The sequence below is a fragment of the Chiloscyllium plagiosum genome, unplaced genomic scaffold (genome assembly GCF_037043375.1).
Source record: "Chiloscyllium plagiosum isolate Xiang-an unplaced genomic scaffold, Cpla_swu_hap1 HiC_scaffold_28, whole genome shotgun sequence".
Classification (NCBI taxonomy): domain Eukaryota; kingdom Metazoa; phylum Chordata; class Chondrichthyes; order Orectolobiformes; family Hemiscylliidae; genus Chiloscyllium; species Chiloscyllium plagiosum.
The window spans coordinates 22,634,152-22,660,337 of NW_028270166.1; the positions used below are offsets into that span (position 1 = coordinate 22,634,152).

Here is a 26,186-nt window from a genome sequence, read left to right on the forward strand (position 1 = left end):
TAAAGGAAGGGTTCCAAGGTTTATAGTGGCCTGCATCTATACAATTGATGCCACCAACTGTAGGCTAACTTAACACCTGCCAGGCTCTCTTGATTTTGTGTTGAAAAGCCATTCAACAGGGATGCTGGGATTAACTGTACGCTGACTGAAACTTTAGAGATTAGAATAGAGAGATTAGAATGTGCTGAGATTCAACTATGCAGGAGCCAGAGCAAAAAGATTTGTCAGATGGAAGTTCACCAGAGGGTGAGATTGAAAATTTGTTAGGCTACAGAGAGTCTCATTAGTGACGTGGCGAGAAGGAGGTGAATATCTCATCAAGGTCAAATTGCCAAATTATTTCCTCTTCTTACTGCCTCTCTCTCCATCTCTACGGATGAGGGAAGGAGTAATTCTGCTTCAAGTTGAAATGGATCATAAAACATAAGAAATAAGAAATAAGGGCAAGAGTAAGTAATTTGCTCCAATGAACCTGCTGTGCCATTCAGTAAAATCATTGCTGATCTGATTGTGGCCATTTTTCTGCCGGTGCCAGCTCCAACCCCCAAAAGAGAATAAGACTTATAATTCTGATAAACTCAGTCTTCAATATATTCAATAATCTAGCCTCCATTGTTCTATGGAAAAGAGAATTTCAAAGATTAACAATGACCTGATTGAACAGTGGATTAACCTTGAGGGGATGTTTGTATCTCCCCTCTTTGGCTTCTGTTTGCTTGTTTTTTTCTGCCCCTGCTGCTTCTTGTTTGATAGCTGTGGTAAGAACTGTTCCCTCATAATCATGATTTTGTGCGGCATATACAAAATTACTCCAATGTTTGAAATCCACTTAGGTGGGTATTGCAAGGCTCCACCTCCTGATTCAGATTTGGATTAAAACTGATTCACATTCAGATTTGGATTAAAACTGATTCACATTCAGATTTGGATTAAAACTGATTCACATTCAGATCTATATTCAGAGCAAAACAGACAGCAGAAGCATTGCTGAAGAGAGCAGAATGTTCTGCAATGTTCCTTGTGGTATTATGGCTCTCACCATTGGTCTTGTTTGCATGTGTGTGGTTTTCAAACAAGAGTCATCAGCTACTGACAAAACACTTTTTGTCGAGTCGTCTACCTTTGACTTGTTGTGGTGGGTCAAACATAGTGGCACAGAGGACTGCAGCAGAATGAAGGAACCATGACTGCTATCAACATAGGAAGTATTTATTTGCATAATGCACTGCCTATATTACATAGCAGCTGCACATTGAGGAACTGGAATCCTTCTTCATGCAGCTCATCACCCTTATGCAAACCTCTTTACCAAGACGGCACTTAGCACACTTTACATTGGAAATGCATGGACATCTTGGAACAGTACCAATGTAGCATCTAATAATGGGTCTTATGTTGCTCAGTTTAACCCTTAAATTATCATCTATTCATGTCTGAAGGGATTCCTGAGAACAAAGGAATATGTGATGGATAAATTAATTGAGTGAGAATTGATTGTTTAAATGCAGGGAGCTCGTAATCAGTAGTGTTCAGTTTTATGGAGGGTAGTTAGCTGAAATAAGTGTGGACCCTGTCCAAAAACATTTATCTTCTAATGTATATCAGTGGTAGTACAGGAAGATGGAGTCAAAATGAAAAACTTGGAAAAGTGAAAAGATTAGCTATCTCTGAGAGTGAATCTTATGACCAATGGAAGAATAAAGTAATTATGTGGATCGGGGCGACTTGTTTACTGAAGAAGAAAAAGGCATGACCTTAGCTTTCATTACCATATGGAAGCAAAAAGTCTTTTTTATAATGGAATTGCAGCCAGATGATTTGAATGCAGATTGAATGTTTGATAAAATTTACCAAAAAGATGGCTTACTGATTGTTTATGAAATGTTGTTGGATTTTGAAATATTTAGGAAGACTGAGGATAGTATCATGGAAGATTACATAATGGAATTCTGTACATTGTTTGAAAGACTGCAAAAATAACATTTGGAATTTCTACAATCTGAACTGACATTTAAGTTTTTGATCAGTATCAAAGTATTGAGTATGGATAATATTCTGATTTTGATGTGTGTTAAATTTGCAGATAAACAAATTGCTAGAACAAATGTTGGAAACATTTAAAAAAAAAACTGAGGAATACATTCCTTTCCAGAAGTATTTGTAGCACGAAGGTGGCAATCAGGATGAAGGCAAAAATTGAGGACTTAATATTAACAAATTAACAAGACTGTCTAAATATGAAATGGAAGCAAGCGTGTGAAAGGAGAACTGTAACTAATAGAAATTAAGTCAGAAATGCTATTGATAATTTTGAGAATAAAGAGAATGAACCTCAGAAATGCCCAGAGTGTAGACGAATGATATTCCAGGTTAAAGTCAAAGTACCATTAAGCCATGATTTATCCCAAATGCTGTAATAGAGTATTCAATACTAAAAATGAAATGTAAGATTAGGATGATGATGGAGATCCATCAAAAGAGGGCATTGTTTTGATCTCAACAATCTTCAGCCGAGTGATGAATAAGTTGGTGACAGAGTCTTTCTGTTGTGCTGTATGAGACAGTAGTTTCACGGCTACAGTACGTGCAAGTGGGTATGATAACATACCAAAATCATTGAAAAGTGATCATTCCTTGTAAAATAGCCAGAATCAATCATTTTATTAGCGCACATATGTTGTGTTCAGTGAAATACCATTGTTATTAAGTAGATTATCAATTAAGAAAGCACAGCTGATTTCTTCACTAAAGAAATTTAAAGAGGTTATATTGATATTAGTGTGGAAATTTAGAAGACAAAAATCAATTATGTTAAAATTACAGAGGCAATTTGTCTCTCCATCCTCTTAAAATGTTAAATTTTCATAAGTATGCAGGAGTAAGGGATGGGGAATGCAATAGATTTGAGATTTTTAAGAAGCACAATGTGACAGCTTGCAGTAGTCTGCCCTTAGCAAGAGATTTCAAAGAGGTAGTGGCTCTGGATTTAAAGGTAAACACTTAAAGGAAAAAAGAAACAGTTTGACATTACATTTTGTAGAATTGGCAACCAATGCAATGGTCTAAATTTGTATGAACAGCAAAATTTCTCACTGATAATGGGGTGAATTTCCTCACAGTTAAATAAGACATGTGTGTGAATATGAACATTAATAGTTTTGCATATGGCAGCAAAAATTCCTTTTAGCACGACATCGTCATATGTGGGAGAATGTACTTTCAGTGCAGTGAAATAGTTCTATTGTAAATGTAATATAATCATTTACAATGAGGAAAACAATGACACTAAAAATGACAAAGATAATTGAAAATAAGGCTTTATTGATATACTATGGACAGGACTTAAGTATATTATGAACGTGACTCATTGTTCAATTCATGTATGTGTTCATTTGGGCAGTACTCACAGAAAAATTATAAGCATGCCCTTTCAACATACTTTTAAGCTTTGAGTACAAATAGCAACAATGGAAATCTCTCATGCCTGTGAATTTCAGTGTGTGCCATATACTACAAAAGGTGCATCAACAATCATGAATGTTACATTATTTACAATTTTTCTAATGTCATAGTGGGATTCTTTTCAAGTGTCAACAAACTTTTTTTAAAATAACAGAATAAACTAATTGATTTCCACCAACTAATACTGTGGACGACATAACCTGAGATTATTTACTTGCCATCAATGCTTAACTTAAAAAATCCTATCGTCAACAACACAAGAACAGATTATTTGATTATTATCACGTTGCTACTTGTGGGAGCTTGCTGTGTGTAATTTGGCTATTTAGTTTCCTACATGACAACAGTGACTTTGCTTCAAAAATACTTCAGTGCTTCATAACATCCGTGGATTGCAATAGCAGTGAGGTTTCTTTATCATCACTTTTATTTATAGCCATGGCAGTGACCTGAAACTGACCCATTGATTTTGAACTTAATTGTTCAACATGTTAGGGACCTTTTCCATTGAATGTCAGTTTATTCCTCAGAGAAATTAACTACAGAAACATGCTTCATACATTTGGTCACTTCCAATTGGCTTGTTTCAAGCATTTTAATGACATTCTAATGAATGTGGTGCAGATCTGTACTTTAAAAATTCCAAGTATGTGACTATCTTGATGAGCAATGGGCTAATTGCAACAACAAATAATCAGCAACTTCTAAAAATCATAATCTAGTCCAATTCTTGAAGTTGAAAACAAAATGAAACATCCTAAATGACTAAACAACTATCAAGCAAAAGATAAAGGATGTACTTTTGTTTCAGGGACATTACTGCTGTATATTCTCATGTCCAAAACATGAGACAACAGGGAGATAAAAATCTTTTACACATGAATACTTAGGATTTGGAAATGACTTCTTGACAGGGGAATGAATACAAAATCATTGCCTTCAAAAGAGAATGTAATGAATAAAGTGACCTCAATCATCGAAAAACTGCTTCTCAGGCTTTAAGCATGAATGAAGAAGAATCATGCCACCAACTGAATTATTAAAGAGAAGAACTCTCTAAAATAATCCTTCCAAATACTTTGCAGTATTTTAATGCTTTTTTTAAATGTGCGATCAATTAGGATTTAATAACTAAACGCATCAAAGAAAAGTACTTTTACACTAAGTCTCCATGTATTTGACTACTCACAAACATTGTTACTTGAAATAGATCAAAATTACAGGGGTCTGGGGTAGGAATAGAAGAGAGATACTAACTGGACGGTTCTTCTAAAGTGTAGACACACACTTACTAGACCAAATGGCTTTGTTCTGTGCTGTTAGATTCTATGATTCTGTATCTCACATTGAAAAGGAATGTGTGAATCTTTGGGGATGACAGAACATGAGGATATTCCCTTGCTAGTTCTACTTTATGAGCATTATGTTCCAGTTTCAATTAATTTGCGAATGCAAAGCCAGAGAATAGAAAACCGATTCCAAATTTAGAGACCATTTAGTTATAAAGCAGGAAATACATGAAAATCAGGTTTTAATATATGTAATGAAAGTTATTGTTCCATCTGTCAGCTATCATCGCAAGTCTTGCTATTTTTACAATCTACAATGTTAGTCAGATTTTTGGTTCACTATAATGCAAGTTTTAAAAAAATTATGTTACATATGCACAAAATCTAAAGGGCAAGAACATTAAATGCAGCTGCAAAACAAAGATCTTAAGTGAATTGGAAAATCAGTAATTATTGATGCTAATTCTGTGAATGGGTTATTTTGCAATTTATGCATAGCACTGAGATGACTTACGGGCTATTTTATCTTCAGTATTTAAGGGCTGGGTGGACATAGGATGAAACTCTTTGAAAAATATCATATTATATTTATGTCCAACTGAACAGGTAGATATAGTATTAGTTCAACATTTCATTCAAATAACAATAAAACTTTCTTTCCTTTAAAACTGCAGCAAGTTTCAGCTTAGATTACATACTTAATCATGGAATTTTGAAAATAAGCATAATTTTCCATCTTACTTGAAGAGTTTAGTAAAATATTGTGTCAAATAATCTATGTATATTTATGCAGGGTATTAAACTTCTTTTGTTGTTTCGATAAGCTGACATTTGTCACTGATAAGTGATTCAGAGGATTTAAACATGAATAATGAAAAATCAGATCACCAACTGAATTATCATTGAGAAGAACTTTCTAAAGTAATTCTACTAATAATTTGCAGTATTTTAAACATACTCAAATGTGCAAATAAGCAACATTTTAGGATATGATTATTTATCTTTTCAAAGCAAAATGCCTTTTCACAATATGTTATCAGAAAGAAGTAATGTGATAATATTAATTATAATGTAATTGCAGAACAACTGCAGGAATTTTAAACAAATTTGAACACTTACAAACTATAATGAAATAGTGGATGGCACTTTGAGTAGTTTCTCACAGGTGCCAATCCTTCACTCGTATCATTATCTTGTTGTTAAAGTAGCATCCAGGATGACTTGGCCTTTTCCTGATTTTCTACTCATTTGAGTGAAAAAAGGCTTAGTCAACTTCTCCCAAAGCAATAATACTGATTAATCTGGCAGAATTTCCTGTTACTGTTACGAATGATTGTTCAGCAACCAGGAGAAAATAAGACTGGTTTACAATCTTGGTGTTGATGTCATCTCAATCTTGGTGTTGATGACATTAGACTAAGTGTCAACTTGTGTAACAGATTGCAATTGTTAACTTTTTTTTAATTAGATTCCCTACAGTGTGGAAACAGGCCCTTCAGCCCAGCAAGTCCACACCGACCCTCCGAAGAGTAACCCACCCAGACCCATTCCCCTACCCTATATTTACCCTGACTAATGCACCTAACACTGAGGGCAATTTAACATGGCCAATTCACCTAAACTGCACATCTTTGGATTGTGGGGGGAAACCAGAGCACCTGGAGGAAATCCACGCAGATACAGGGAGAACATGCAAACTCTACACAGTCACCCAAGGTTGGAATCGAAACCCGGGTCCCTGGCGCTGTGGGGCAACAGTGCTAACCACTGAGCCACTGTGCCACTCCACAGAATTATTATTGCAAACTTATCTACAGCACAGAGTTCTGGTGTGCTTTAACACCATGCCATTCTTTTCATTCTATTCAAAATATGTTTTTCACCCTTTTCAGTCTTAAACTATCTTACATGTGGTACTCTATATTATCGCCTAAGCAAGATGACATTCAAATAACATGTTCGTAGGGCTTTCCACTATTTAAATGAATCTGATTACAGATTTTGGTATAAAGCACCCTTGCATATTTCATCTCTAATATTGACCTATGACTACAAAAGTTGCTTTAAGCAACTCTTTTTAAAACAATCTGTGTGACACAGGACGCTGCTACACCAGTTTATTGTACCACATGTTTCTGATTTAACTGATCATTTGGCAAAGTAATAAAATAAACTGCATTTATTTTTAAATTCTAGCAACTCCGATATTACCCTTAATCCCAGAATAAACACTTGAGGGATTTTGAGGTCACATCTGTTTGTTATAAAAGAATAAATTCTATACCAACTTTAATCTAGAGCTCATTTACGGATTGCAGTAGATTGTGCCAACACTTATTACAACACATATTTGGGAAAATCTACATATCTGCAATATCAAACGTTCATCTGAAGATTACAATGAAAACATTCATTTTAATTTAATACTATTTTATACTTTACACTGATTAAATGTTTCAGATACCATAAAATGCTATTTGATTTTCCTACCTATCTATATTTATTGAACAACTGTTTCTTCAAAACACATATACCAACAAAATGAACACAAAAAGAAATAAATTGAAATCGTATAATGCCTTTTAGTGAATTCTAAAATGTTTTGCAGCCAATGAAGTACTTTTGAAGTGTAATCACTGTTACAACATAGGACACTATCGCCTGTATCAGTTTGACCTTTCCTCTCATCTCTCTTGGTTTATGTTGTTCCACATTCCTTCTAAATATACATAGTTACTTCAATTTGTCATTAACAGTATTTTATTGACTCCAGTTAAAGATTTTACAGTATAATTGTTACTGCATAACGAACATTGCAGCTGAGGATTTATAGCTTAATGGTTATTAATTGGATTACGGAAAAATTCATAACTTTTTTGGGGTTTTCATAGTGCAATACTGATTACAAATAAAGAACATAGCAACTACAAGGTCACTATGACAATTAATCTAAGATTACTTCTGGTATTAATATTGCCTTCCTAATCTCTGATTTTCACATTTCATCAATTCCTTGGAGCTTGAACTCACCTTGTTTCTAGTGTTAGGATCATGAATTCATAGCTTGTAAGTGGAACTTCGGGAAATAATCCCACATATCACTTCTCTCTGGTAAAGTATGCAAGTATATCAACCAGCCAGCCACTAGAACTTATTGATATATGTTTTGAAGTGTTGCTCATAGAATGAAATTTTAAAATACATTTCAAGACTTTAAGACATAGGATTAGAAATTAGGCATTCAGCCCACTGAATCTGCTCCACCATTCAATCATGGCTGCTAGGTTTCTCCAACACATTCTCCTGTTTTCTCCCCTTGATATCCAAGAATCTGTCTATCTCAGTTTTAAGCATACTCAATGACTTGGCGTTCACAACATTCTGTGCCAATGAATTCCATAGATTCACCATTCTCTGACAGAAGAAGTTTTTGCCTTATCTCCATTCTAAAAGGTCTTCCCTTTACTCTAAGGGTCCCTTGGGACCTAGCCTCTCCTACCAATGGAAACATCTTCCCAACATCTACTCTGTCCAGGCCATTTTGGAAGCATTAATATCACTATTAGCAGTTAACATTTAACAACCAGCATTTTGTAGCACTTTTAATAATTTTGTTGGTAAATGTGTTTTGAAGAAATAGTTGTTCAATAAATATGGATAGGTAGGAAAATCAAATCGCATTCTATGGTATCTGAAACATTTAATCAGTGTAAAGTATAAAATAGTATCAAATTAAAATAAATGTTTTCATTGTAATCTTCAGATGAACATGTTGATACTGCAGATATGTGGATTTTCCCAAATATATGCTCTAATAAGTGTTGGCACAATCTGCTAAAAGGTCCTAAATGCTTCACAGGAGCATGATCAAACATGAGACTAAGACAAAGAAGGAATTACAACGATGGATGGCCAAGTGCAAGTAATGGTGCAGAACTCGGGAAAATAACATATTGCAAAAGATTCTACTGACTAATAGAATCCAAGTAGAGACTAATTGGTAGATGGGGTTAAGCAAAACTGGTTAGAGCTTGGCAAAATTAGTCCCCAGGAGATGAGGTATGTGGGAAAGTTGGTGAAAGAAGAGGATACAGCATTTGGATATTTGCATGTGAGGAGGTAGGGATGAGTGCCTTGGAGGACTCTTAGGAATTTGAGGAGACACACAGACGGAAGTGGGCTTATCTAAATGGAGTAAAACTTGAGACATCAGCACAAGAACAGAACGTTATAAGTAAAAGGCTGCACCATTGATTTAGATTTGGTAAAGTACCTTAGACGAGAGACATGAAAGGAGGCATGACTAGATAATAAGAAGGAAAGGGAATAGAAGTACAGCGTCCAAGGAAAGTAAAGAGAAATACAAAAGATGGAAATACTAAGTTCACATTAAAGAAGGCAAATAAAACATACATGTAAAACATACCATACAACAGGTAAAAATGTAGATACATATGTCCTCATCATAAATGGAGAGTAGGAAGGAAACAAGTAAGACTGCAAAAGAATGCACTAGCAGGTTAGCTTTAAAAAGGACAGCACATTCATAGGATGATTTGATCTACATAATCCATATGATTTCTACATTGATACCACCTCACCAACACACCGTTTTACTAACTTAAGAACACTAGTGAACGGCCTTAGACTCTTATGGAGGTTATTGTTTTCTAGTTTGACTAAATAATTGACAATAATGCTTAAGGGAAAATATTTAAAATAAGAATATTTTTAGTCTATAGAGAGATTTATTTTAAAGAGTTATTTTCATTATTTAATTTTGCTAAAATAATCATACTGACCAAGACTAAGTTTATCTTAGCTACAGTCCTCATTCTTTTCACACATACATACACATAAGCACACATATAAAATGTTATTCTCATGTGAAATACAACAAAATTATTCAAAGTCACAAAAATAATAAATTTCCATTATTTTAATTGCCTTCTTCTATTTGACAATTGTTTTAAGGAAGCAATAATTCGCCAGATCTGCAGACTCCACTCTTATATCGCAACTCGTCCAGAAATAGCAACAGAACCCAGGGGCCATAAAAATGAAAAAGGACGAACAAGATTAACTATTAAATTCATATGTGAATGTGAAATAAATACTTCATCAAAAGTGACTCACTTGATATCTTTCAGAAGTAAGGCAGTTCTATATAAAAGTCCTGATTTTATGTGGTGCTGAGGTCTCGAGCTGCCCCTCTCGTTCTTCTCTGTCTCAGTCTGGGACTGATGAGAAGCAACAGGTGCCAGCTCCGGTAGAATCAAAATATCAGCCAATCCTGTGTGATAATCATCTACAACACAGTCACTAATGAAAGTAACTCTAGAATTGACGGGTAGGACTTGGAATGGCCTGGGATTGAAGTATGTATTATTGGCATTAAGATCTTGAATTCTATCATCCTTTGGAACAGTTCACAATAAGAAAATCATTAGATGTTACTTTACTTTTTTTTAATTTTAATTCTCTTTTCTCTCTTCTAGGCTTAATGTGATGAGCTCATTCTGAAATTGTTACAAAATCTTTCCAGAAATTTCTGAAGCTCAGAGTCAAAATCTGTTATTCTAGCCATCACGACATGGGACTAATTAAAATAATTCAATTAATAGCATTATATAATGTGGTTTTGAATCTATTTTCCATTTCGATTCTCTTTTCAATCGAAACCAGATAGCAAATTTTGGATACTCTTCATAGTATATTTGGTAAAGCTCCAAAAATTATTGCAAATTAATTCATTTAGACCAAAACGACACTAAGTCATGACACTCATTTGCAGAACTAGAGAAGGCACAATGGATCCTTCTGTACCATAACAGTTCTGTGAAAATTCTGGACTTAGATAATACGAATGAAAAATAATCAACCCTTTAATGCATTTTCGTCCTTTCCACCAAAATTAGCAAAGAGGTGAGTATGAACCAAATTGTAACAGAGGACTTGGCCAGCAAATTGAATTCTCCCACTCAGTACATTCTGTGCCTTTGCTTCTTGTTTTCTCCAAGTGTTGTTCAAGATGGAGGAGTAATCATTTATCAATTGAGAGAGATTATTTACTCCTGAATATTTGTTTACACTTCAAGTTGTTTTCATCGCGTGATTCCATTCAGAATGTGAAGACATGATCTATTTATATAAAGGTCTTAAAAGTGTCCATCATACTTCAGGTCTCCCTCTTCAGACTCTGCTGGCATAGAAAATGTAAACATATCACAACTGAACAATCTTTAAAAAGCAGTGAACAATAGGGGAGAATTGTTTCCTGTTTTAACCTTGGACTATTGAAATACAGAGGAGAAAGTGAGGACTACAGATGCTGGACACACTTTCCTCATTCCTGAAGAAGGGCTTATGCCCGAAATGTCGATTCTCCTGTTCCTTGGATGCTGCCTGACCTGCTGCGCTTTTCCAGCAACATATTTTCAGCACTATTGAAACACAATTTACAATAACAAAGAGACAAACCAAGCAGATGCTGGTGGAGGGCATTCTTAAAATAACAATTAATGCCTATCTGATTTGTTATTCCAAAAATACACTTGTTTTATATCCAAAGTGTACATTACATAACAGATTAAATATAATAAAGCATAGCATGAAGTTTATTTAAATATAATACATGGATCTTAGAAACCCTACTTGCAAATAGAGCCCATTCAGTTGACACCAACCCTCAGAGCATCCTATCCAGAAACATAACCCCCGTTATCCTGCATTTTCCATGGCTAATCCACCTAGCCTGCACATCCCTGGACCCTAGGGGCCAATCCATCTAACCTGCACATAAAGTTGAACTGTGGGAGGAAACCGGAGCATCCAGCAGAAAACCACAAAAACACAGGGAGAATGTGCAAACTCCATACAGTCATCCAAGGCTGGAATTGAACCCAGGCCCCTGGTGATGTGAGGCAGCAGTGCTAACCACTGAGCCAACACTTGCCTCACTGTACTTATTCTTTATATATACAATACATGTTTACATTTCATAATCAAACATTCTCTGGCACATACAACCCCAGGAATTTTAGACATTTTCTAGTTCCTCAGTTTGTTATGAGAGAGTGCCTTGGAGCCTAACTGACTTCCAGACATGTTAGGCTTTATTTCCCCTTGGTCAACAGAATGCAAGAGCAGACCACTTATCAGCTAAATCTACAGCCATACTGCAGAACCCAGCCTAACTGAGCAACATAGTGTTCAATTGTTCAATATTTGTTCATGTGTCAGATTACTAATCATTCATAGTCAGCTGTTAAGCCTCGGGTGTGCACAAAAATTGAAACTAGCTGAAAATAAAAACTAGTTGTAAGCATGATTGCAGAAAATGTAAACCATTATAAATAAAGCTCCCTTCAGCTAAAGGGTTGAACCTTACGGTGTTTTGGCAAAGTGTAATTTTTGGCAAATTTTATAGTTTCTTGTCCAAGAAGCCTAGCCCATTTCCTCACGCTATTGTCCCAGACTTACCATCATCAAATTATCTTCCCCTCCCCTCCACTCAGAATCTTTCTACCAAACCCTATTTGACTCCTCCACTACTCCTCATACACCCATTGCATCTTCCCAAACATTAGCAGAAGGCGTAAAACCTGTGTTTTCACTCGTTTCCTCCTCATTGAGGAAAGACCAAACACAGACTGAGTGACCACTTTATGAAATACCTCCGCTTTGTAACAGTGACCCTGATAATTCTAGTTACTCACTATTTTAACAAACCATCTCGCTCCCATGCCTTTCATCCTGGGATGCTACACTGTTCCAACAAAGCTCGATGCAAGATGGTAAAATAACATCCCAGTTTTCCTTTAGGCATTTTAGCCTTCAGAACTCTACATTAAGTTCCACAACTTCAGAACTTGACCTCTGTCCAGTTTGACTACTACCTGTTCCTTCATACAGGCCATGGCTTGTTAGGAGAAGGAGAGGATTGCAGATGTTGGAGCATCGAAAAGCATGGTACTGGAAAAAGCATAGCAGGTTATGCAGCATCCGAGGTTCAGGACAGTCGACGTGTCGGGCATTAGCCCTTCATCAGGAATGACTCATGCCCTGTTTGGGCTTTGCTTTCAGCAGAAAGGACCAATTTTCTCCCTTTGATACAAATAATTTATATCTATTTTACATCTCTCTCTATCCTTTACCAGAATTGGTACTTTTCATAGTTTGGTTTTGGCACCATCACCATCTATTCCACTCGCTTCTCCTCCCTCTTTGAACATGGTAAAAAACCATCACTTTCAAGCTCTCAGTTCTGAGGAAGCATCATACTGGAATTGAAACATTAACTCTATTTCTCTGCACAGATGTTGCCAGACCTACTGAGTTTTTTTGTTTTTATTTCAGATTTCCAGCTCTGCAGTATTTTGCTTTTATTTGAATGACAGTTGGCAATTTGATATTGAACTTTATTATGATTAATACACTACAAATCCTGAGGTAAAGATATAATAGGAGAGTGCAAATGATGCATCAGTACTGAATACTTTTCCTTCTCATCCCACATCACTCATGGAAGGCATAAGAAAATCTTGTACTTGATTCTATTGAGATGGCAACAGTTCCATAACTCTATGCACCCCAGAAGGGCCCTTGCATTTGGTGTGTGCATTTTAAGGTAATTGGTGATTACTTCTGCTTCACAGAAATGTCTCTCCAATTTGCAAAGGTCAATAACATGGTCAACATTGTTTATGACCAGTTTACTTGTCCACTGCATGTATTTCACATGCACTATCATATGATTGCAAATGCAAAACTAATACAACTGTCCGTTGAAGAGCCTCCTGTCACTTAGAAATGAAGCACACAGTTTTGGCCAGGAAACAGACACAGATTCCTCACTACTCCAGGAGCATGACCACAGCCATATTTCATTTATAGGTTGCATTTAGCACTTGACAGATCATAGAATACAACATAGTTGTGCTCAATAGTGTGAGTAATAGACTCAGCCTCGACGTCAGGTTCCCTCCAAACCCTCCATGTTCCTTTTTATCTAGCAGTTCCTGGACAGCTCATATGTACTGAACCCTATTATGTTCCCACCTACAACCTTAACTATCACTCCAATTCTTATCCTTCACATCCCTACAATTTATCACGCTCACCATCATGCAGCACAATCCCCTTGATGAGGCCGCAATGGTGGCAACTGCCTATCACTATACATCCCACATACTACCAGCTCATCCTACTTACATATCGATATCCCCACTTCACTGTCCTTGTACTCTCCATATTCCAGGTTGCTGCCTTGAGTCCCCAGCATTGAGTCACCCCAACTTCCTACTGCAGCAGGTACCCAGATATCCACCCATGAAATTCATTCCTATGGTCCCCAGGACTCTGTTCCCTATGCTCCCCACACTGACTGACCTGGACATATAGCCCTAAATGTTGACTGTTTGGCCCCTGTCCAAACTCTGTACATCTCCCCAACTAACAATCTGCTGAGCCCCTGATTGGCTCCACTGAATCTGTGGTCCACTCCCCAGTCAGGAGATGAATGGAACCCCTGACCCAGATGGCCCCGTTGGGACATCTAAACATACCAAAATCCCTTGACAGATCATGAACTGATCTTGACTAACTGTACTGGCCACCGCCCCAGCCTGTCTCAACTCTGACTGACAGCAGCCCTCTTTGTTTTTAACTGAGTACTACTCACTTTTAACTTTGAGACAGAGCCATTTGATGTGTTTGTTGTGTGAGTTGCTGACACATGTTGTGGGTGTTGTATTGATGTTGTGTGTACTGTGCAGCAACATAGTCACTCTCTTGACTGATCACTAATATTCCTTCAAAGCTGTGCAGTTGCATGGCCACACTCAGCATGCCAGCACCATGCAGACCTCTGAAGGATTGTAACTTTTAAGGCAAAGATAGATTTTTGAACAGTAAAGGAACTAAGTGAGCTGATTAAGTCACTTTTTGCTCTTAATGTTGAGAAAGGCCTCACATGACATCTCATGCAATTTTAGGAAATCTGCCACCATATCCCATATCATTCAGATTTCACCGGTAGAAAGTATCCTATCACCTCTGCACATTTCTGAGAGATAAAACACATCAAGCAATACCAATTACCATCTGCTTCTACTGGGTAAAGTAAATTTGTCAGGTGTATTTCTACATAGGTGATCCATTTAAGTGGCCTTACATTTTAGATCATTGCTATAATATGGTATTTTGAAAAACAGTAGAACGTGTTATTGCAAGTCCGAACAACTTCAAACGTTGTTGTCTTACACAATGAAAATATATACAGGATGTATAGAAGTGATGACAAATAGTTATGGAGTAACATAAATGATAACAGTCTCTGGAAGTTGCTTCAAAGTCTTGGATGTTTTTAGGTTGTAATGAAATGTTAGTTGCTTTGTTTGATTGCAAAAGTTGTGATGGGAATATTTTCCATAGGTATAAAAATTAGCTTTTCGGAAGTATTTATTTTGGAAAAGCACATAGAGGTGAGGAAATTTGGGGAAATAAATAACTTATCTTGAAAAGTGTTCATATTAAAGAAACTATGCTGGAGGTCTTAAAAATGATAAAGGTAGTTAAATCCCTGGGACCTGATCAGGTGTTTCCCAGATCTTTATCTGGGAAAGGGATTGCTGGTTTCCTTGCCGAAATATTTGTAACATCGACAGCCACGGTGAGGTGCTAGAAGACACTTGGTTAGTGTTGTGTCAATATTTAAGACTGGCTGTAAGGAGAAGCCAAGAACTATAGATTGGTGAGCCTTATGTCATTGGTGTGTAAATTGTTGGAGGGGATTCTGAGTGACTGGATTTACATATATTTAGAAAGGCAAGGACTGATTAGAGATAGTCAACATGGTTTTGTGTGTGGGAAATCGTGTCTCGTTAACTTGACATTTTTGTCTATATGACATTGTCTATATGGACTTCAGCAAAGCATTCAACTTGGTTCCAAAATTGGCTTGAAGGTAGGAGACAGAGGGTGGTGCTAGAAGGTTGATTTTCAGACTAGAGGCCTGTGACCAATGGTGTGCCACAAGGATCTGTGTTGGGTCCAATGATTTTCATCATTTATATAAAGGATTTGGATGCGAATATAGGAGGTATAGTCAATATGTTTGCAGATGATACCAAAATAGGTGGTATAGTGGACAGTGAAGAAGATTATCACAGAGTACGATGGGACCTTGATCAGATGGAATTTAATGTACATGTGCGATGTTACATTTTTGTAAAGCAAACCAAGGCAGGACTTTTATAGTTAATGGTAGGGTTCTGGGGAGTATTGCCAAACAAAAAGACCTTGGGATGCAGATTCCTTGAAAGTGGAGTAGCATGTAGACAGGGTGATGACGAAGGTATTTGGCATCCTTGCTTTCATTGATCAGAATATTCAAGTGTGGAAGTTCGGATGTCATGTGGTGCAGTGGTAGCTTCTGTGCTCCTGATCAGGAAGGCCCAGGTTCAAGTCCCACCCACTCCAGGTGTGTACTATCATCCTTGAATGACTTGTTTAGAAAAACAGGTTAATAAAAACAATTATTTTTAAGATGTAATTGGTGAGCTCACTCTTAGAATACTTCCTACAAGTCTGGTCACCCTTCTACAGGCAAAATATTAAACCTGAGAGGATGGAGAAAAGATTTACAAGAATGTTGCAAGACTTGAGGGTTTGAGCTACAGGGAGAGGATAAATAGACTGGGGCTTTTGTCAGAGTCTGAGGGCTGACCTTATAGAGATTTATAAAATCATGAGTGGCATGATAGGGTGAATAGCCAAGGTCTTTTTCCTAGGTTGGGGGATTCCAAAACTAAAGGGCATAGTTTTAAAATCAGAGCTGAAAAAATTTAAAAAGACCTGAGGGGTAACTTTTTCACACAGAGGGTGGTGTATGTATGGAATGATCTGCCAGAAGTGGTGGTGGTGGGTACAATTACAAATTTAAAAGGCATTTCGATAGGTATTTGAATAGGAACGGTTCAGAGGAATTTGGGCCAAATGCTGGAAAATGGAACTAGGTCAGATTGGGATGTTTGGTTGGCGCAGACAAGTTTGACTGAAAGGTCTGTTTCCATATTCTATGACTCTATAACTTTGACAACGCTCTATCCGTGTCAGCTCTTCACTCAGCTAATGTTACAGCCGAAGCAGAAAACTCTTGACTTTAAAGCATAGAATGCAGCTTTTAATCCGAGAAATTTTTTCAAACCAACATGTTCACTCATGTTTTGATAAAATTCCAGGGTAAGTAACAGTTGAATCCACACCTATAGGGACACTACAACCACACACAAGACCTGTCACCAGTAAACCTGTTAAGTCATGTTGGACAATTAACATTCAGTATTGATTCAGGTACAATTTTTGACAAATACCTGTAATTACACATAAAATGTCAACACTATATCTTTCTGCCTTGAGATCCAAAATAATTCTCTTGCCTGTAGCAATTACAATCTTCCTCAGTAATTTATAAATTCATTATTTTTTTTCTTCTTATAGAAGTGATTGAATGTAGGGTACTTGTTGTTGATAATACTGAGTTTCACTCTTTTGGTCAGAATTTGAATGATTTAATAAAAACAGCTGAAATGTGCTGAGTTGTCAGTTACATCTTTGGAAAAAAAGATTCCTCGCTATTCCTTACAATTTATTCCAAATGAATAGTTAGGTTAAGATATCCAGTTGAAGACATGGGTTTGTATCGTTTTCCTTACTTGAATGGCTGCTAGCAACATTTTCATAGATTTTGAAGTATTGGCTGATTATATTTTTCAGGTAAGCTGTTGAGTATAAAACAGGTACCCCAATAGATTGAGTACAAAGGAAATCCGTGCAGGGGATGGTCACTAGAAGCAGATGACAATTGGTATTGCGCAATGTGTTTATACCTCAGAAATATGCAGATGTGATACAATATTTTCTATGGATGAAATCTTCCCAAGACCTTGGAATGATGTGGGATATGGTGACAATTTGTGAGAATTGCATGAGATGTCATGCAAAGCCTTTCTCAACATCAGGTGCAACAAATTATATTTTCCAACTAAGTTCTGCATGTAGAGACAAAATACTCGCCAGTGAACTGGGATCACAGATGGTCTGGTCCCTTTGGAATGGAGGATAAAACTGAGCTTGACAGTGGCAAGTTACTGGAAGAATGGAAATATTTCAAACTTACTGAATAAATGTTTTTGAATATGTAATTAGCAGGGAAGAGGGTGTTTTCACTGGCTGAGTGGATATCTAGAACTCAGGACACAATTTCAGTTTAATTGCACACCATTTAGGACTGAGGTGAGGATAGATTTTTTTCATCCAGAAGTCTATGAAACTTCCTCTTTCCTGAGTACAAATGATCAAGTATACTTACTGAGTTCCATAAATTCATGAAAAAGAGCACAAAGGCAAAATACAAAGGATGCTACAAACAGACAGAAACAAACAGAAAACCCTGGAAATATTCAGCGCTCTGGCAGTGTCTGAGTTAAATATTTCAATTAAGGTGCTGTAACCTTTAATCCTGAGGTGTGTGACCTTTCATCAGAAAATTGAGCACGGTGTTGAGCTTGAAGATGAGCCACGACCTTGTTAAAAGGTGCAGGGAGCTCGAGATTTCTGTTTGGACTGCTGTGATTTTTTTTCCTGAAATGAAGTAAGTTGAAGGTGGATTAATTTGTCCATTTGGTGGTGTTGATAATAATGATTACAAGACAGGGAGAAACACTGACCGGAGTGAATCTCTGAGTTCACCCACTGGAATACTGAATTCATGAAAACAGCAAGCACCCAGCCTGATGCTTTGGACAGTTAGAGGCTGAAGCCATTTTCTGACAGTCGGTAATAAATAAGAGATCTAAGAGTAGGGCGACCACACTGGAACTCCAGTCCCGCAATGCCTCTTCCTCCCTTCCACCATTTCACTCCAACCCATGAAAACTACAAAAACAAACGCCGCAGACTCCGATAAAACTTCACTTCCGTCGACACTTAAAATAATTTAAATAATTTAAACTGTCGGCAGTAGTTAACGTTTGAGACAATATATCCGTATACATTTTTAAAAATAAAATTGAAACTTAAATAGACACTCTGCAATCCCAACGATGAACGACTGCGGTTTTTTTAGAAAAAAATTAGAAATATTTTTAAACAAAAACCTGCGGCAGAGTCGGTCCGTTGGATTTGAATTTTTTTTTGGTGGGGGAGGGGGAGGTGAAGGAAAAAGCCGTTAAACTGGAGATTGGGGGAGGGGAGGCGGGGGCGTTAAGGACCTGTTCCCATGAGGCGGTGCGGCCTCCCCGGCCATCGTCTATAAATAGCCCCGCCCCACCGATTGCTGCGTCATAGTCGGTCCGACTGCCAGACGCTGCGTGTGAGGCAGTAGTTCGTTCTCTCCTTTTTTTTTCAAAAAAATTTCCAGACCAGCGTGTCCGGCACGGCCGAGCCTTTCACCTGGTGTCCCGTGGAGGAAACCCCTTTAAGGCCGGATGGTCAAGACCTCCCTTCAGCGCATTTTGAATAGTCACTGTTTTGCTAGAGAGAAAGAAGGAAACAAAATGCCATCCATGACGTTTAGTAGTAATACTAGTACCGAAAGGTAGGGGGTTTTCTCCGCTTCGAATAACAAAAAAAAAGACAAACGCGAGGCGAGATTGGCTTCACCTTCTTTCACGCCCTTTTTCTTTAAACTCTTATCTCTCCTCCAGATTAAATACCCGCGATTTCTGTACACCAGGTGTAATAAGCCAAATTTTCGCACAACAATGCGGTTAAGAAAGTGGTCTTGCGTCGACGGAGTTCTTAATTTTTCCCCTACTGTGTCTTATTATATGAATTTAAATCCTTAGACATTTCCTCTTCAGAAACGAAAGCCTATCACAACCTCCACCCCCCCTCCAAAGATAATTCTATAATCTCGATTAGTTATTTCTAATCATCAAGGAGCAAAGTTAATGGGTGGACGCGAAGTGTAAGGTTCGTAAAATGGCGACTGGGTTTTTTTAAGAGGGGGGAAACAGGGCCTAGGGTTGATTTTTTTTCTCTCTCTCTCACTCGTCAAGCTGTGGACAGATAAATAAGAGGTTGGTGAATTCCCCGGAGGATGTAACTCTGCTGAGTCGACGTGGTGCCTCTGATGGTTGGAGACTGGGAATGCAACAGGAAGTTTGCACTTTTTCTCTCTCTCTCTCTCAGCGCCTGCCCATTGCTGCCAGATCGCAGGAGGCCAACCAGGCTCTCAACAGCCACACTTTTCACGACATTCCCCTCTGCACCACTACAGTGCCATTTGGGAGAAATTGGAGGATAGAAGAGCAGTGGCATTAATGTCCATATTTTCTTCCACTTTTTAAAAATAGTGCTTTTTTTTAGGCAGTTGGGTAAAATTATCCAAATAAAATGTTAAGACAGTTGGCTGATCTACAAGGCCAAATTGGTTATTTCAGCTCTATATCAGCACAGTAATTTAGCAGTTTGTTGTAATCTCAACGATTTTGTTTCTGCCACCTTTGTTTACTCTAATACAACAGAATTGGGTGTGTAAAAATTGGTTGTTCCTTTTGGATTGACGTGTTCAAACTTATGCTGACTCTTAATGCCATGCATCATTCCCCTTTGCTGAGAAAAAACAGCAATATGCTTAAACTTGAAGCAAAAAAAGGAAAATTGGAAGATTGTCTAAATCAAACTGTTAGTAACTAGTTGTAGTTGAGCTGTTTTGTGTTCAGACTGAATTGATATTTGGTGTAGATAGTTTGTTACAGGAACATGAATTTCTAGTTTTTGTTTTTTTGAATCCAGATGGTGAAATTGCACTAAACCCGGTTTTATTTTAGTCCCAGGCTGTCATCCAGTTGCTGTCGTAACCCTGGTCCGGGGCCTCTGTGGTGTTCCTGATGTCCCTCACCCACCCTTGAAGATCCCAGGTGGGCGAGGGAATGGTCAAAGGGATCACAATCTTGCAGCTAACATACTGTATTCAGTAAGTATTGAGCTACTAAGCTGCAAAATTAACAGCTAAACTTTGAATTCTTCTCCAGGCGCAGCATCTATTCTGTATATCTAACTAAGGGAAGCTGCTAATCGAGTAGAAGTTTGAAAGTAAGGGATGATTTTTATGGGTTGAGATTGGAATTGAGCTTTTTGGCTTGGGTGTATTTGTAGCTTAAGTTGATGGAATAGATCAGTTGTAATTGCCAAGAAAGCATATGAAATTTGAATGCTGGTAGTTTGTACCTTTTAACAGAGTCAGAGATGTACAGCATGGAAACAGACTCTTCGGTCCAACCTGTCCATGCCGACCAGATATTCCAATCCAGTCTCGCCTGCCAGCACCCGGCCCATATCCCTCCAAACCCATCCTATTCATATACCCATCCAAATGCCTCTTAAATGTTGCGATTGTCCCAGCCTCCTCCACATCCTTTGGCAGCTCATTCCATACACATACCACCCTCTGCGTGAAAAAGTTGCCCCTTAGATCTCTATCTTTCCCCTCTCACCCTAAACCTATGCCCTCTAGTTCTGGACTCCCTGACCCTGGGGAAAAGACTTTGTCTATTTATCTTATCCATGCCCCTCTTAATTTTGTAAACCTCTAAGGTCACCCCATGTGTTCTTTGACTGCAGGCTAATTAGAGAATGACTGCGAGTGCTGCTTTTGTGTATTTGACAGTTGATCTACATATGATTGTAATGGCTCCCAGCAATCCAACCTCTTTAAACATTGTTATAAAATATTTATCGTATTCCCCAGGATAATCGGCTGAGTGTAACAGAAGATTTGAGTGCAAATGGCAGGACTAAAATTCTCCACTTCCAGTCCAAGCTTACTGATGCAAGAATTGCTCACTGGAGAGCAGTACTGAATAACAACAATCTGTACATTGAACTCCCAGGTGGAGTCCTGCCAGAAGGAAGCAAAGAAAGGTATGTGGTACTGCACATGATTAGCTCAGCAAATCGATCATGTATGAAATTTTCCTGTTTAGTATTTGCTGGGTCAAATATTCTATGGTTAAGCATTGGGTGTTAAGTGGTACTTTTACTAACCAGTTATCATTATAATAAACCAGTAATACCTGTATGTTTGATTACTCCTTAGAGCTAAAAATAGGCTACGTCATTGGTTACTCAGTTTGTTTTATGCTGATTATCTTACCACAAATTTCAGTGGAACCTCTACCTTGAGTTGAGGTTCTAGTCTCAGACAGGACATGATTACACACAGGTCCGGTGTCAGTTAGCTAGTTGGCTAGACAGCTGGTTTATGATGCAGAATGATCCCAACAGTGTGACTTCAATTTCCGCACTGCTAAGGCTACCATGAAGAACTCTTTGCTCTCTCCCCTTGCTTGAGGTTAAGCCTCTTCCCGTTCTCTTTAATGAGAGAGCAGCCCCATGATCCAGTAGGAAAATGGCAGCTTTACCCTTAAAAACCAGTGGGTATTTTCAAGCACTATTGATGTAATGTAAATACTAATATAATGTTAAAGTAATTCAAACCTTTTCCTGTTGGTGTTTCTTTATTGAAGAATAAATCCAGCATTTTACTGGTTTTTTTTTCCAGTTTTGCCATCCTGCTTGAATTTGCAGAAGAACATCTTCAAGCTGAGCATGTGTTCATTTGCTTCCACAAGAACAGGGATGATCGAGGTAATTGAACAGTGTTGATAGCATCTGTGGTCCTTAATATGCATTTTCGTATGGCAACCATTTCTGAGTTAGCCCCATAAGTAAGCAGTCTGTCTAATATGGCAACATTATTCTAGTGTTGTCATGGGTTTCTCATTCACTTAGCTGGAAATCCAGACAGTTCCCTATATCCTCCTCCCATTGTTAGCTTAACATGGAGTTGAAATTTTGCTTCAGATTTTATCCATGAAAAAGTGACAAGAGTAGACCGCTTTGCCCTTCAGATGTGCTCCACCATTCAGTAAGATCATGTCTGATCTGATTTCAACATCAACTATACATGCCCGTCTACCCCTAATCTAAAATCAGTTTACCTTTGCCTTAATATTATTTAGATTTTGCATCCAGTCTTTTGTGGAAAGGAATTCCAAAGATTCTTTTTATCTTTGAACGTGACCCCTCGTGCTGTATTCTCCCACAGGAAGTAATATCCTTTTAACATTTATGTGATCATGTCCCTTGAATCGTTTTGATTCAGATGATACCTTTAATTGACTGTCAGGCTAAAGTTTCTTGAGATAAAATACTGAAGTTAGTAATTAGCCTTTGCAACTGCACTTCCCAAATTAAGTTTTAACTTTGATTGGGAAGCCTTTACTTTTGGGCTGTTTGGAGAAGGGGTAGCCGTTGGTTGTTGTGAGAACAAATATTCTTTTATTCAAATGTTTCAGTGACACAACAATGTTGAACTAGCTGAAAATCTCATCTTTCTGATGCTGTAAAAATCCAAGTGCACTTTCCAGATTTGAAGCTTACATTTCCATTTTATCTGCAGTCTTCACTGATTAGTTCCAGCTTATTGGTCCAAGGGGAAGCTGTGCAATTTTAGAATTGATAGCTCATGACCATGATTCCAAATGTCCAGACAAACAATTGCACTCACTTACTTCCTTGCAGTATGCCATTTTCCATCAATCTGTAGACTGTATTGCAGAACTTTTCTTCTTGGTCAATGACCATAGTTGTACATACAGGTCATTCTGCTTTAATGTGACAGTTGTTTTTTTCCAACCTCATGTTGTAGAAAATTACATTATGGAAAGCTGCTTTAGAAAATCTCACTGTATAAGATCACTAACAGGAAATTGCTATATTGGTTCAGTAGAAAATTTATTATCCGAGCAGCGTCCTAAATTCATCAATCATGTTATAGCCAATTGCACTGATGAAATGTGCATTATAGCAGAATACCTGTAGTATGAAGAGAAAGGTGCATTAGCAATACAAGTGATGTCTGGCGGCTTCCTTAGCATTGTCTTGCAATAGTAGTTCCAGTGACTTAAGTTCAAAATTGAAATTAGTGGTGGTTCTTCTGCCCACCATTGTGTGCAGAAATGGAAAACTGTGCTTGGCTATTTGATGTGCCGTGGAATGTGATTGGTTAAAAGGATAATCTGTAACACCTTGTTTAAAAAAAATCTACAATGCGAGAGCTCAAGCAGAATCTTCAGTACAGAGATTTTGGACATTAGAATTTCATTTCAAATAATACAAAATAAAATGTGCTCTAATTGGGGTGCGTCAGGTGTCTGTTTTCACTACCTAAAACTCTAACTCTAAAATGTCAAACGGTCAACTATCTTCATCTGAAGGATAGGTATTCATTGAATATAACAATTTTGAACATTAAGGTTAGGGCATAAATTGTATGTAAAGTAACCAGAATGTGGCTTTTATTTGAGACTCATTATATTTAAAAAAAAAGTTCTTGGTGGACTGATCTGAATAAATTATGGACCTATTGGTAGACTTCTGATTTGGACAAAAAGACCACTGTCAAATTTGGCACAACAGCTTCAACTCAGTAATGCAGTGTCATTGCTCTTGGATGACTGCATCGTGTCTGGCTTGTCATCTGAAATGGGTCATACACCCACTCTAGTTGCTCATCATGAGTGTTGAACTTATGGTTTTAAAAGTTTCCTTATTCAGCCTTCAAAGGAAATGACTGAGCTGGATTAAGTAGAATTCATGTATGCTTTTAACCATCTTTGCCTTTTTAAAATTGCATTTGAGTAGAAGAAATCCTTAAGATTGCCTGGATTCTCTCTATTAGTCATGGCATTGTAAAGCACCTTCTACATAAAGACCTAGAATGTTGTGCTCAAAGCTAACTTCAGTGTTTCTAATTTTGAAACTTTTGCAGTTTAATTAATGATTAAACTGTGACTATTTCATTCAGCTAGTTTACGAAATGTTTGCAGTTTTCTGCAATTTTCTGAAAACTTGCAGAGCAGATAGCTTTTAGTTCATGTATTGTAACAAGGGATCCAAAGTCATTGGCTGAGATTAGATTGTGGTGAGAATAGAAAGAAATTGAATAGTAGAGGTAGATTATAAAGCTTTCTTGAATATTCTCTATCATTGAAAATTTATATAGATGGACCAGCATCTTTGACTAGCAGTGTCATCACATAAACTAAACCGAAATGACCTCCCTGAGCTGTGCAGCTGCTATGAGGTTCTGCGCATAGTGGTCAACAGCTTGCTGTACTCACTTCTGCTTATGGAAATTATCACCCCACAGCCCTCAAGGACCACATGAACAAAATTAGTGGGGGAGGGCTTCTGAACAGTTGCGAGCAAACCAAGACGTAACAAACAGATTTTTACTTCCTGTTTTATCGTCCACGGGCATATGTAGGAGATTAATATTGAAGTTTAAGATGAAACTATAATTTTGGATTCTATGGAATAGAGAAATTTGATTTTCAGTCTTGACTGATTGTTCAAAAGTGTTTGTTTAGTACATTTTAAAGGAAATTGCCCTTTACCACAGCACAACTTTTTCATAAAGACTGGCATAAAGAGTGGAGGTTTGAGTTGAATCAGTGATTTATTTCTAGCTGGATCATTCACTGAAGTGGGATATATTTGAGTACAACTAAAGAATTTCCATGTTTATTTTGTATGCAAACATTTGCTGAGTAATGGTAAATATTGTCAGCTTTGTCTTTAGTACAAGTTAGGCTGAAGAAATTATTACTTGCATGGAAGTATTAACTCTTGTTTTTAAATTCCAGCTTCACTGCTTCGCACATTTAGCTTTCTTGGCTTTGAGATTGTGAGACCTGGACATCCCCTCGTCCCGAAAAGACCAGACGCTTTCTTCATGGTGTATACATTTGAAAGAGACTCATCTGATGAAGAATAAACTTGTGCTTTTATCTTGCTCTCCTGTTTTGGGTTTTTTGTTTTTTGTCTCATCTGTGAAGGTATATTGGTGAAATTCTGTCTTATCTAGCATTGCAGCCTCAGGAGAATCTTCAGGTTCAGTGGTGGTTGGTTGGATAATTTCACTTGTACTGTATCTCAGTTTGCATGTTATGATTATAACGAATAAATTGCTCACCATGAAATTAACTGCATACACGTTTTAGTTTTGGTTGACATGTTGCATTCATCTTAAATAAAATGTATTTTTACTGTTGAAGTACTTAGTTTGGAGTGAATAAAAATGTTTGACCATCATAGTTTCAGGCCGCAAGGCTTAATCTATCCCTTCAACCTCTCCACCCCTTCTCTCCCTTTTGAAGAGATGCCAGTGGAATGGGGCCAGTAGTTGAACTTAAAATTTGGGTCAGTATTGCAAACAAGATTGCTTGCTCTTACGGAATGTGTTGGTATTGGTTCAGTTTCCCTCAGTCAGGTATGGTCACAATATTGCCGTTGCTCCTGGTTGATATTGCACATCTTAAGTACATAGGAATATGGGAGATTTCTCATTTAAATTTAGCAACT

General features: G+C 37.5%; 2 protein-coding genes across 4 annotated transcripts in view; one reads left to right on the forward strand and one right to left on the reverse strand.

Moving 5' to 3' along the window:
* Positions 1-18,926, reverse strand: part of LOC122565325 (uncharacterized) — a 61,328-nt gene extending 42,402 nt beyond the window's left edge. Inside the window, exons 1-3 of one of the 3 annotated variants that reach the window (XM_087976045.1) lie at positions 18,911-18,926; positions 18,266-18,395; positions 9,888-10,950 (exon numbers count right to left, since the gene is read on the reverse strand). The gene's annotated coding sequence lies outside the window, so the exon portion shown is untranslated. Of the gene's footprint in view, positions 1-9,887; positions 10,951-18,265; positions 18,396-18,481; positions 18,641-18,910 lie in introns of those variants that run through there. The other 2 variants (XM_043721178.2, XM_043721179.2) reach the window with 2 other exon arrangements.
* A 176-nt stretch (positions 18,927-19,102) lies between these two features.
* oaz1a (ornithine decarboxylase antizyme 1a) lies at positions 19,103-25,878 on the forward strand. The gene is given in 6 exon segments (XM_043721182.2): positions 19,103-19,350; positions 20,588-20,645; positions 20,647-20,733; positions 21,508-21,680; positions 22,321-22,406; positions 25,469-25,878. Coding segments are annotated over 6 exon segments (645 nt in total). The 5' UTR covers positions 19,103-19,240; the 3' UTR covers positions 25,600-25,878.
* Positions 25,879-26,186: the final 308 nt, after the last annotated feature.